Raw genomic sequence first — 12,871 nt, forward strand, 5'->3', positions numbered from 1 at the left:
GTGAGAGGCTCGCGCACCGCGATGAAGAGTGGCCCCCGCTCGCCGCAACTAGAGAAAGCCCTCGCACAGAAACGAAGACACAGCACAGCCATAAATAAATAAATAATTTTTAAAAACCAAACAAAAACGTGTGATATAAAGAAGCTGCTGCCCCTCTATCCTTTCCATGCAGCTCTGTTCCTTTAATAAATCCAAGACCGAATGCATCCGGAGTCCTTTTTCTGGAGAAGTTAAGTGCCCTGCCCAAGTCACTGGGTCAGCTCATGGCTGACCTTGAACCAGTGACTGTGAACTTGTGTTACCCGGTCTTTCTGAACCTCCCGAGTTTCACTGACTGTAAAACGAGGAGCATCCTAACAGCACCCACCTCAGCCTGGGGGCAGCGGGCTAGGAGGCTGGGCTTCTGAAAAGGTCACGTCCCGCCTGGCGCGGAGGAAGGACCGTCACACTGGCCGCCCTCTGAGGCCTCCAGTCACGCCCTTTCCATCGAGTGGTGTTCTCTTGGGACGTGTCTCCCTCCCTTTGCTTTAACTGTAATTGTCACCTGCTCCCATCCTGCATCTTCTACAATGTCACACGCCTGTGTGACGATGCAGCACCCGTTAGATCAGCTCTGAGCCCCGTGCCTCGGGGGACCGTGATGGGGGTGATGACCACGCATGCGTTCTTTTCCCTGATCAGCACCCGGAAGGTTCTGGAAGGTCACCTGGGAAAATGGTGCCAGATGGGAGATGGCCCCTCTCCCGTGGTGATTTGAAGTTGGAGAGTTGAGGTCAACCATTCCAGGAGTCAAATGTCCTCTGTGTTTTCAGGAAGCTCGGGATCACTTTAGTCAAGACTCAGGCTGTAGCTCTTTTGGCCGCAGGCCACATGCAAACCTGTAGTCTGAGTCAACGCGTTCCTTCCCCATGCGCAGCTCCCAGGAGCCGGCATGCCTGACGCCAGGGAACGTGTGAGCAGCTCTGGAGGTGGATTAAAATACACAGAGCTCAGCACGCCTTCTGCCCTTTGATCACTGGCTCTGGCCTTGAGCAAGGCCCACGATGCTCACGTTTCCTCTGCTACCAGCGACAGCGTCCTGGTTGTGGGCACACGTGACCCCCATTGCAGGCGGTTAATAAAATATTAACCAGTCATTTTCACAACCCCTCCTGGAATTAACATTGGCCAAAACCTCAGAGCAAGCGGGAGAGAGACGACAAGAAGGGGCATGCCCTGGGCACCTCTGGGACCCGAGCTCTGGAACTTTCTCTCCGAAACCCCCCGCCTGCTGGGCCTCCCGGTGGGCGGCGTGTGCAGGGTGTGGCCAGTGGCACCCGGCCTTCATGCCCATGACTGAGTTAGGCCACCAGGAGTGGGCTCTTTCCAGGTGGCCCACCTGCCGAGGGAAGGGGGTGCCCTGCGTCCGAGCGTCAGGAAGGCTGTCTCCATGTGACTGCAGGCCTGGCAGGCCGCGGTTACCCAGCATCCCAGCTTCCCGGCACATTCTGTTTTTACACGGAGAACTTCCTCTCTCCTTTCAAGAGCTATGAAAAGCTAAACATGCTACCTAATTGTAGACTTGTGTGACTGTATTAACAAGAAATTCTAAAAGTTAATCTGACTTAAGCATTAATGAACTACTGTTTGATCTGCTTCTTTTTGCCTTCAAGAAAACGCTTTGTTGTAATTGAGAGGGGTGATGTCATAGCAACACCAAGAGCCGGAACTCCAGAACGTCATTCATTTGCTGCCCATTTTGGTAATGGCTTCATCTACAAAGCCAGCTGATGCCCCAAGGACCAGGCTCAAGGGACCACAGTCAGACTCCAACCAACTCCATCCGTCTGCAGTTCCGTAATTTTCTTTCTAAATGATTTTTGATAACTTTAAGTCAGTGCTCTTCTGCACTGTAAATCTGATAAGCCTGGGGAAAACAAAGGATGGTGATAGCTAGCTTATGAATATTATGTGATAACCCAAAGCAAAAATTCCCGTCCCCCCCAAATTAGAGGCTGATTTCTTCTGACGCTTTCCGCGTGAGTCCAGATTGGGTGTTTGGGTCTGTTCGTAAACGCCGTCAGGACACCAGCGCAGTGTGGGGTCCTGAGGACTGTTGAGGGGCCAGATCCCACCTCACTGTCTTGGAGAAGCTTTTTCTAGGATAGACATAGGCTTCTGAAGTGGACTTTTACCCCGTCCTTCTCAGCACATTATGAGCTGTCTTAGTCCAGACTCAGGCTGCTGTAGCAGAAAACCACAGACCGGGGGCTTGTAAACGGCAGACATTCATTTCTCACCGTCCTGGAGGTGCGAGTCCGAGGTCAGGTGCCGGCAGATTCAGTGTCCGGTGGGAACCCAGTTCCTGGATCGCAGCCAGCATCTCTGCACTGTGTCCTCACATGGGGAAGGGATGGTTTGCTTTCAGAGAGTTGTGATAAGGTCTGTGAGGTGCATTGGGTGGGACGGGAAAGCAGACTCTTTCTTCAGGTTCAATGTCGACTTTGCCATATCGACCGACCGGTGAACTGGGACGTGTGACGTGGGGGGTCTGTGTGCTGTAAGCCAGAGGGCGGGCGGGAGTGTGGGGAGAGCCTGAGCATCTCGGAGGTCAGCTGTCACAGGCGTTCCTGAACCTCGGTGTGACTTCTTAAGCTTCCCACCCCCTGTTCCAGTCGTACAATGGTCTTTCTTTTTGTCTTGTGCACACGAGTGTGTGTGTGTGTGTGTGTTTATTTGGGGGGTGGTGGTTTTGGTGATGTTGGTAGCTGTTTACTACGTTCTGAACACAGAGTGTTACAAGAATGTTTTTGACCTGAGAAATAAAAATGATTGTCTACAGAAACCAGGCGTAAACGCTTGGGCCCTGGCGGATGCTGAAGGGATGAAAGTCTTTCATTTAGTCTCATACTTCTCTCTCAGGTCCTTGTTTTATTTTATACGCGAGCTCCCTGCTCTTTCACATTTGCTCTCTGGGTTTTGTTTAAAGGTCCAAGAAGCAGAGTCACACTGTCCGTCCTTCCAGCTCTGTGCTACCCCCGCCCACCTTTTAGGGCTGGTGGCATCAGTTTGGTCTCTGCGGGGAGGAAGGGCAGGGTCCACACCCCGTGACAGACCATACCAGGCACGGAAGGGCGGCCCGGAGGAAGCGATCGGCTGCCAGCTCTGGGTTCCCTGGCTGGTCTGGGGGGTGGGGAGGGAGTGCCTTTCAGCAGCTCAGCAGCAGGTTCATTCTGTCTCGCATTTAGTGGCTCCCAGGAAGGAAATGAGGGTGCCCCTTTGGAATGTTCACCGTCTCCTGTTTCATTACCTTGTTCAGTTATTCCATTCCGGGGACACCCTGTCTCATTCCCTCGATCAGTCAAATTCTCCATGTTCCCCGCAGGTCAGAGGTTAAAGCGGTCCTTTCTGACTGGTGCAAATCCACAGGCGTCTCTGTCTTACCGTTCATTCTTCTAGAAGGTATGGTTAGGCCATCTCCAAACATAAACCGTGCTCCTAAGTGCCTGGTGTCTCCTCAGCGGATGCTGGCAGTTGGTATATTTCATCCCCAAGGACCCACGAAGCCCCTTCAGCATGGAATTCACCAGTAACTAGAGGCTGAGAGCCATTTGGGTCCAGCTAAGGGGTTAAGTACAAAGTGTAACAGTAAAGTTCATTTACCTTTAAAGCCTGGTAAAAAGCTACGAGGGTTAATGGCAAAGTACATGGAATTTTGAAAACATTGCTTTAGTGATTTGGGAAAGCAGAGAAGCAAAAGTTACCACCCTGGTAGTAGCAGAATTTTAATTCTGCTGCCAAAAGTACACATTAATCCACCTCCTGGCTGGGATGATTGTATGTGGATTAAGTGCATAGATGTTAAAACACTAACCTTGGGCTCAGTGCTCCTGCGGTTTCTCACCTGACCCGCCTCTGTGACCCAGGGTGACCTCAGCCCCTGGATCCTTCTCAGCCCCTGCCCACAGATGCCATCCCGCTGGTGTTTGTACTGTCAATATTCACACGTACACAAGTGCAAACAGGACAGAGAAAAAAATTACTCTAAGCTGCTGTGCGTGAAAAATTGCACCCGAGACAGGTGAGAAAGACAAATTGCCCTCTGGCTCTCTACTGATCATGAAGCAATATATTAATTGAACATTTTTATTACAAGAAAGTTGAACTTTGACAGTTAAGATATCTGTAGATGATTAGCCCTTCGGGATCATAATTAACCCCTTATTCGTCTCATTCTGCGGTCGGTGCCTTATGTAACATACAAGCCATTCTCTAAGGGAGGGAAGAGAAGGCCCTTAAGTTGTCAATGGGTTGTCAGGGGCCAGGGGATTTCGAGTCTGTTACCTTATTGAATGCCTCAATATGAATGAATGCACTGCAGGTATCATCATCTGATTTTACAGATGAGCAGTCAGAAGCTCAGAGAACTAAATTTCTAAGCTCTTCAGTAAATAGTAATTGGCAGGCGTGGAATTAAAACCCAAATAATTCCTTGCATACACTTTTCACCAGCTGTTATGGCAAGACATTAGGCAGGAAATTAAGAAAGTCGCTGTCATTTTCCTTATTAAACTTGTGTATCCACATACAGGTGTTTATGAAGAATAAGTTATTGTAATTCAGCTATTTTCTCAAGGCTGCTTGTTAGAGCAAAGCCTTCTCTTTATCATGTTGATTAATAATCTAGAAATGGGTGACATCTTAGACCTACCGGAACACTTTTTTCCACGTAAGACATATTCATAATGTAAACAACGTCCAGCTGATCCCTATTTTTACCTATGATATATTCCTAGAGGCGGTGTTATAGTCATAGCTGGATGAGTCTTCTAAACTTTACTTTCTCAACTGTAAAATGGGAATAAAGCATACAGGGTTATTCCTATAATTCCGTAACTCGAGGGATAAAGCAAATCACTGTGAAACTAACCCTGTATCTCCATAAAAACGTTAATTTTAGGGTTGCTTTTAGGAACATGGACGCTGAGCAGGAAAAAAAACAAAACAAAACTCTTGTACAATCTACAGAATCTTCTGAAACCAAAGCCTAAAGAACTATAAGTCTGTGAGAATAGTACACCTGTGACCGTTTCCTAGAACATGGGCATAAATACAGCCACACAGGTTGGTTCCTAACGAGCCCAAACGTACAGTGAGTGCAGACACCATGAGGAACCCCGCCGCGTCACGCGTGTGACCTCCAAATGTCCAGCTCTTCTGTCTGCAGATGGTTCTTTTCAGCTTACTATGGAGGCCAGCTGCCAGGGCAGCCTTCTGTAACCCAACCCTCCCGTCTCTCCACGGCGGAGTCGGGCAGAGTTACCTCAGAACAAGTCCACTGCCCATCATTTTCACCACAGGACTATGCCATACACCTCAAGTACTGATGATCTCTCTATTGAGGGGCCCTAAGCTGAGAATAGTCACTTTGTATTCCTCGTCTTTCTTTTCCTGCCGGTGCGCAAATTGTGCATTTAAGGCCAGAATCTGCCTACTCGAAACGACACATATAAATTCTCATTCTGTTAATCTGAGACAGGAGGGAAAAAAAGTCTGTACACACTCAAAAGTCTGACCCGGACTTTTGTTATTTCAATCTATTCTGTGTCCAGTAGTCTTGAGTTTTTTTTTTTAATAGTGATTAAAATAGTTCATGAACAGTCTTCCCAAGTACACCCTAAAGTTGCGCTTTGAGGCGTGATAAAGTTCTGATCAGAGCACACTGGCTTGGAAGACGCGTCCCCTCTCCAAGGAGCAGTGCAAGCATCTTGTGATTAGATCACCTGTGCCTCAAAGCCCTTGCTCCAAAATCAGCTCTCCTTTTGTCCACAAGCAACCCCCCGAATATTCACACGTCCCACACTATTTTGATTTACGTTAAATCCTTAGAGATTTGTTTTCTGGAAGGAGGGACCATTGTGTTGGGATTTGCCTAATACCTGGAGGGGAGGTGACTGAGGAGGGTGAGGGAAAGATGGAAACGGGAGGAGGTAAGGGATGCTGGGCTTGAGATGCTGTCCAGGTGAGAACAGAGATGGTAGCGTGCGCTTCTCTATGTCGGGGCTGGAAAACCCCAAGAGTCCAAGCTGTCAACTTGAGAAGAAGTTATCTATTTTTGCCTGTGTTTAGTTTCAAATACACCAATTCTTTTTTTTTTTTTTGGAGGTAACTTATTTTATTTATATATATATTTTTTTAATTGGAGTATGGTTGATTTACAATGTTGTGTTAGTTTCAGATGTACAGCACAGTGATTCAGTTTTATATGTACATATATTTTTTTCCAGATTCTTTTCCCTTATAGGTTATCCCAAAATATTAAGTAGAGTTCCCTGTGCTATACAGTACGTCCTTGTTGGTTGTCTGTTTTAGATATAGCACTGTGTATATGCTAATCCCAACCTCCTAATTTATCTTTCCCCACTCAAATACACCAATTCTTATTTCTTAAACAGGGATGTTTGATGCATTGTTATTCTGTGTATTACATACGCAGTGCAAGTTATCAGTAGTTACTCAGAACCCCACATGGGATCACAGAGAGATCGCAGTTCAGAATGACCCCCTCTACTCCCGGAGTTCAGACCGTCGTCCTGCACAGAGAACGTGCAGTCACTTTCTCCAACTGCAGGTCAGGCCCCAAGAGGACAAAAACGAGTCCCCTCTTTCCCTTTTTGTGCCCATTCTTATCAAGTAAACTACCATATGTGCCCCAAAACCTCCATTTTACCAGTGAGGTTACCCCATAGAGGTTTTTTTGGGGGTGGTCCCATGTAAGTAAATTGGGAAGGTGGATGATAGAATCGCATTGAATACTGAAATTATCTGCAAAGGTCGACTTGAATTTTTAAAAGCATACATTTTATTTTTTTTTAAGCATAGATTTTATTTTTTAATTTAAAATGCTTCCTTGCTAAAAAATGCTAACCATCATCTGACAATGCAGGGTTTCCACAAACCTTCAATTTATAAAATATGCAATATCCACAAAGAGCAATAAAGCAAAGCACAATAAAACAAGGTCTGCCTGTATGCAAACAGTATCGTTAACTATAGTCACCATGTAAAAGCATACATTTTAAAGTATTGGTTTTTTCACCTTCATGTCATGATACATGGTGTATTCACGTGATTCTTCTAAGTCAGCAGTGTTTTTATCACCACTAGAACCATGTCTTTGATTCACCAGAGCACATAATCCCCACTTTGATCCAAGTCATTTGAAGTACAGCAGTTTTTAACATCTCCCTCTGCGTGGGGCTCTGCTCCAGTCTCCATTTACAAAATACGAAGGCGGGAAAGGGTTTCCACTCCTCAGGTGCTTGGTCTCCACCAGGTAACAACTCACTGTACCCCACACACTGGGAGGTGATGCTATAAGACGCCATCACTCCCTTTCTCACCAGTTTGCCTGGGGAAGGGCATGGGTATCCTTTGTAGTCACCGAGGAGTCACCCAGTGATATGGGAGACTTTGGGAAAATTCAGATACTGGGCAATTCCTTCTTTGCAAAAGAGTGCCTTTGGGGAAACAAAACTTGCCTTTCGTCAGGCATGTGTAATATTTTAGAAATCCTTCCCATTTTTAGAGGACAATTCATTTCGTTACCTTTCAAGGAGAGCCACTCCTTGTTCAGCAGGGAGGTACTACTCACATGTTCTTTGAAAAGGATACATCGTGGATGATTGAATTTTGCAACGGCCCTTAAAGACAGGTCACCTGCAGCCAGCTGACGAGTGTACGGTGGTGGTGCAAGGGTCCTCGTGGTTCATGCAGGTCCAGGGGTGTGTGTGGGATGAGGGAATCTGTGTGGGATGAGTTTGGCTAAATTCTTCAGTTTTGTGCCTTTCTGGAGGAAAAAGAAATAAATTTGCTGCTAAAGTTTGGGTTACAAAATACAAATGAGGAACATGTGCTTTTTTTTAATCCAACTTTATCTTCCTTACAAATTCTGCAGATTCTTGGGATGCTTGTCCGATAAGCAGCCCTTGGTAGGGTCTTGCTGTTTCTGTGCTCACACGATTCCTGAAGCATCAAGCTTATTTTTATGTTTAGGAGCGTCGGCACTTTTCTGCATCTCTGTTCCTCTCGTTACTGAACATGAGGTGTACCTCCGTCTGTCCATCTGGACTTGTGCACAGTCTGTGAGGTCTCTGGAGATGAGCTCATCTTCTTTATAGACGAGGAAACACACTGAACCGTGTTTGTCACTGGACAGAATCCGGGTTTGGGCAGCCGTCCCGCTTTCTAGCTTTTTGCCAGGACTCAGAGGACAGTGACGCTCACTCTTGAGACTTTGGGGGCCTCTTGAGTTTGGGGGCTTTCGTTTTCTTTTCTCAGAAATGGGTATAGCACGTGGAACGGGATTGTGCTGATTGAAAAATAGCGTAGAAAACTCTGAAAGGACCAGCTTCAAGGCTAACGGCCTCTCTTTGTCTTTCAGCATCTGAAGACCTCCACGGCTCAGGATGGGGAACCACGCAGGGAAGCGAGACTTAGGTGCCGAGAAGGGAAATAAGGTAAGAAGTGAGCTGGCTCAAAAATCCTTCAAACGCACAAACCCGCCTCAGGTACCCTGTGGCTACCAGGGGTTTCCGCTAAAACCATTGGCTTGTTACCCTCCTACCTTAGAAACTTCTAGGGCTTAGAACGCTAGTCCTCAGCACACAGGCCAAGACCCGAATTCCTCGGCCAGGATTCCAGGCCCACTACGATCTCACTGTGACTGGCTTTTCCGGTGCCATCCGGCCCGACATCCCTTCCCCCACCCTCATCATAGGGAGTTTGGAAGATACCGGAGAGCAAACAGGAAAAATGCAAATAAAAATCATCCGAGGGCTTCCCTGGTGGCGCAGTGGTTGAGAGTCTGCCTGCTAATGCAGGGGACACGGGTTTGAGCCCTGGCCTGGGAAGATCCCACATGCCGCGGAGCAACTGGGCCTGTGAGCCACAACTACTGAGCCTGCGCGTCTGGAGCCTGTGCTCCACAACAAGGGAGGCCGCGATAGTGAGAGGCCCGCGCACCGCGATGAAGAGTGGCCCCCGCTTGCCGCAACTAGAGAAAGCCCTTGCACAGAAACGAAGACCCAACACAGCCATAAATAAGTAAATAAATAAATAAATAAATAAAATTTAAAAAATAAATAAAGCAAAAGATTAAAAAAAAAAAATCATCCAAATCCCTCCAGTGACTTAGAGTGAATCTTCTATGTATTTCTAGCCTCGCATTCGCCCCTTTCCACCGTATTCCACGGACATCAGCTTCCCCTGTTCGATGATGATTCTCTGCATCACCTTTGACTCCCCCAGAGTGACTGGGAAAGTGGTTCTCAGCCTGTTTCCCCCTGAGCCGCTCAAACCGATGACCCGTCACCAGGGCACCTGCTGGCCTCATTCTCTGCCCACCGAAGAATCGTTTCAGATTATGAGGAACTAGGCCTGATGTTGTGCGCAGAACTGTGAATCCACCCTAATCTGTAGGGGGGAAAGGTTAATTATTCCAGTTCTTTGGTCCTTTAACTCAAGACAAATGACAGTTCATCAGAATGTCACAATGCTGAGGATGGGCCTCCACCAGCCCACACACACACAGAAGTGCTTCATAAATGTCCACCAGATTGAATTACATTACATTTGAGCCCCAAGACCTCTTTGCTGAGGTTCTGTGCTACGGGTTTTATTTAATAATAATGAACTTTGCAGCCACGGGTCCTTCTCTGATCTGTACTTGGACTCAATTTCCATATCAGCCAGGTGGGTAATTTTCCATAATTTGCTTTCAAGCCATTCACGTAAATCAGTGATTACATACTGTTTTTGTTCATATCTTATCTTATAAAGTGTTTTAAACGCTTGAGAGAAAACATTGTTTTATCTAAAACAATGTTATGAAGTTTCTTTCCTAATGATGTCAGGCCCAAGGTCAACTAGAAGGGGTTTACCTTTTTATAACGTTATTATTGATTTGGAATTCTCCTCTCCTTGTTGAAAGGAGGACCAATTTTCTAAGTGTGTAAAGTGTTCTGGTGAATGTTGAATGGGGAATCACGCGGTGTTTTCTATACCTCGCGCGTGAACTGTGTTACTGGTAATCTCCCTGTGAAGGCACTAGTAACTCTGAGCTGTGAACGTGTTCAGTTACGATACAGACCGTGGGCCTGGTGGCATCTGCACCAGGAGGACAGAGTCTCAGCTGAGAGTGAAAGTGGAGATCAGCTCTTCTCAGAGAGCCCCATCCTGTGAGCACGTGGTATTTTAAGGCACTGCTGATTTAAGTGACTGATTTGCAAGTCTGCTTCTGAAAGCCTCTCTGCGGCTTGCAGTGTCTTTCCTGTTGTTGGACATTGTAAAGCACCAAGACATAGTCTCACTGGTTTACTTTTACCAGCGTCAGACTCCTGAGCAGTGGTACAGCCATAGTGACGCTTCTGTCTTCTGAAAGCTAATTTTTAACATTCTGATGATTGTTTTTGAAATTGGGCGTTTAAGGCCACTGGTTCCTGTAGGGAGTTGTTGCAAGTAACAGCTCTCTTCTTTTAATTGTTTGTCACTTGACAGAAAATATCTGAGGCCTTGTGGAGGGAGTGTTCTGGGGCAGCGGTCCCCAACCTTTTTGGCCCCAGGGACCGGTTTCGTGGAAGACGGTTTTTCCACGGAGGCAGGGTGGGGGGGGGGAAAGGGGGGGGGTTCAGGCGGTGATGCGAGCGATGGCAAGTGATGGGGAACGACGGGGAGACGAAGATGAAGCTTTGCTCGCTCTCCCCCACTCGCCTCCTGCTGTGCGGCCGGTTCCTAACAGGCTGCGCGAACCGGTACCGGTCTGTGGCCCGGGGGGTTGGGGACCCCTGCTTTGTGGTGTTACATGGCGTATCAGCTTAAACCAGAATAGAAAATCACATGAGCGCGTGCCCTGCTGTTTATCGGCCTGCATGTTTCTGTAGTCATTCTGGGAAGCTTGTTTTTCACGTACGAGGGAATGGACAGAAAGCTTTTGCCTGTGTCCGGGGGCTGATTGTTGACCTGCTAACAGGCGGGGGGTTGCAGGGAGCGGTCACCCCACTCACCTCCCCAGCTCTGGCCTCTTTGCGACCCGCCCCGTACTGCACAGGGGCCCAGACCCCTCCTCTGCTCCCCCCTCGCGTCCCCCATCAGCCCCGTGTCCTCACGCCCTCGCCCGCTGCCTTCCTGGGACCCGCAGGCCTGCGGAGGACGTGAGGAGGCAGTGGTCCTGTGTCGTGACCCCCTGCTCTGCCGCCCTCTCCCCCGCCCGGCTCAGCCCGGCTGGGGAAGGAGCTGCTGCGGCCAGGAGCACACAGCCTCCTGCTCCCAGGCTCCTCCCCATGACGCCCCCCTGTTCTCTCACTGGCTTCCCTCTCCTCCCGAAGAAGACGTGTCACGATGTAGCAAGGAGCCTGTGGTGGAAGGGACAGCTCTGGTATTTCTCTGTCCCTGTTCCAGCCTTGCGTGTTAACGTGGACAGACTCACGTCCAGGCAGCGATGCAGCTGCGAGCTTGTCCTCGGGGCCCCGCCAGAGAGCAGAGTGTGGATGGTGGAGGTCAGGGAGGCCCATCCACAAGGGGGACCAGTGGCATTCAGGGAAGTTCTCATCCTCGGACACAAAGAAGTCCCTGCTGGCCCCCGATTCCCTGCTTTTCTGAGCACCCTGGTGGATTTGTTTCCAGAAAGCCCCGCTCACTAACTTACCAGCTCCTTGTCAGGCAGTGCATTTTCACAGTGGTCCTTTGGCAGAACCGGGGAAGGACGCGTCCCAGCTGCCACGTCCCCGGGACACATGGTTCTCAAATAGAGCCCCCGCCCTTGGGCAGGCTGTGCCCGGGCAGCCCTGGGAGCCCGGGGACCCCGCACAGGTGGATGACACGCTTGGCCCCTCTGGCTCCTGGAGGGGAGGGTTCATTTCCAGGTCTGCGCAGGAGTGGAGCTGGAGCCCTTCTTCCTCAGGAGAACCGACTGGGACTTAGGACGGTGCCCACACCCTTTACTGAGGCTCTGCTGGGCTTCTGTCTCGTTCAGCGTTGCTCTGACTGTTGTCAGTCTCTGACCTATGGGTTTGCTTGTTGGGGTTTTCTGGTGATTCTCTGTTGGACACCCCAGCTGCTATTAGCGCCTGCCGTGCTCCAGGCATCCGCGCCGTGGCTGTGTAGTTGCCAGGGCTGCTGTGACAAAGCACCACAGACCCGGGGGCTGAACGAGAGACGTGTATTCGCTCTCAGTCCTAGAGGCTGGAACCTGAGGTCCAGGTGTCGGCAGGCAGGGCTGGGTCCTCCTGAGGCCTCGCTCCTTGGTGTGTAGACGGCCGTCTTCTCCCTGTGTCTTCAAGTGGTCATCCCTCTGTGTGTGTCTGTGTCCTGATCTCCTCTTATAAGGACACCAGTCCTATAGGATTAGGGCCCATCCTAGTGACCTCATTTTACCTTAATCACCTCTGTGAAGACCCCACCTTCAAATGCAGCCGTATTCTGAATTCCTGGAGGGCTAGGACTTCGACACGTGGCTCTTTGGGGAACACAAGTCAGTCCACAATGTCCGTGTTATTTGATGCAGCCGAGAAGTGACTGGGAGGTTTGAGAGGCCAGAGAGAGGAGTGTCCCCAGCCCTGCCTGGTGATCGCCACCAGAGTCTGACGCTCTCCCTCAGTCGGCACTGCCATTGCCCTGGCCTCTCCCCATCATGAGATTTCGGCATTCGCTTCTCTCCTGTTAATGCCTCCCTCGCAGACCCCTTAACCTCTCAGGCCCCAGATCCATAAGCCAACACCCCCACTGCCCCTTAGGATGGGGGGCTTGTCCAGAACCTTCCATGCCCATGTGTTGCCCGTGACCATCTGTTCACATGGCACAGCGGCCTTGAGATTGTGTCCTCCATGTGCTGGCT

The 12,871-nt window shown here is 49.3% G+C and overlaps 1 protein-coding gene across 3 annotated transcripts in view; it reads left to right on the top strand.

The window, feature by feature from the left end:
* MBP (myelin basic protein) overlaps positions 1-12,871 on the top strand; it is a 110,458-nt gene that overhangs the window by 17,834 nt on the left and 79,753 nt on the right. For 2 of the 3 annotated variants that reach the window (XM_082417746.1, XM_082417748.1), the window contains exon 2: positions 8,423-8,498. In XM_082417746.1, coding sequence (XP_082273872.1) covers positions 8,448-8,498 — 51 coding nt within the window. In that variant the 5' untranslated portion in view covers positions 8,423-8,447. Of the gene's footprint in view, positions 1-8,422; positions 8,499-12,871 lie in introns of those variants that run through there. The other variant, XM_082417752.1, reaches the window with a different exon arrangement.

Source organism: Balaenoptera physalus (assembly GCF_965194825.1).
Source record: "Balaenoptera physalus genome assembly, chromosome: 12".
NCBI classification, from domain to species: Eukaryota; Metazoa; Chordata; class Mammalia; order Artiodactyla; family Balaenopteridae; genus Balaenoptera; species Balaenoptera physalus.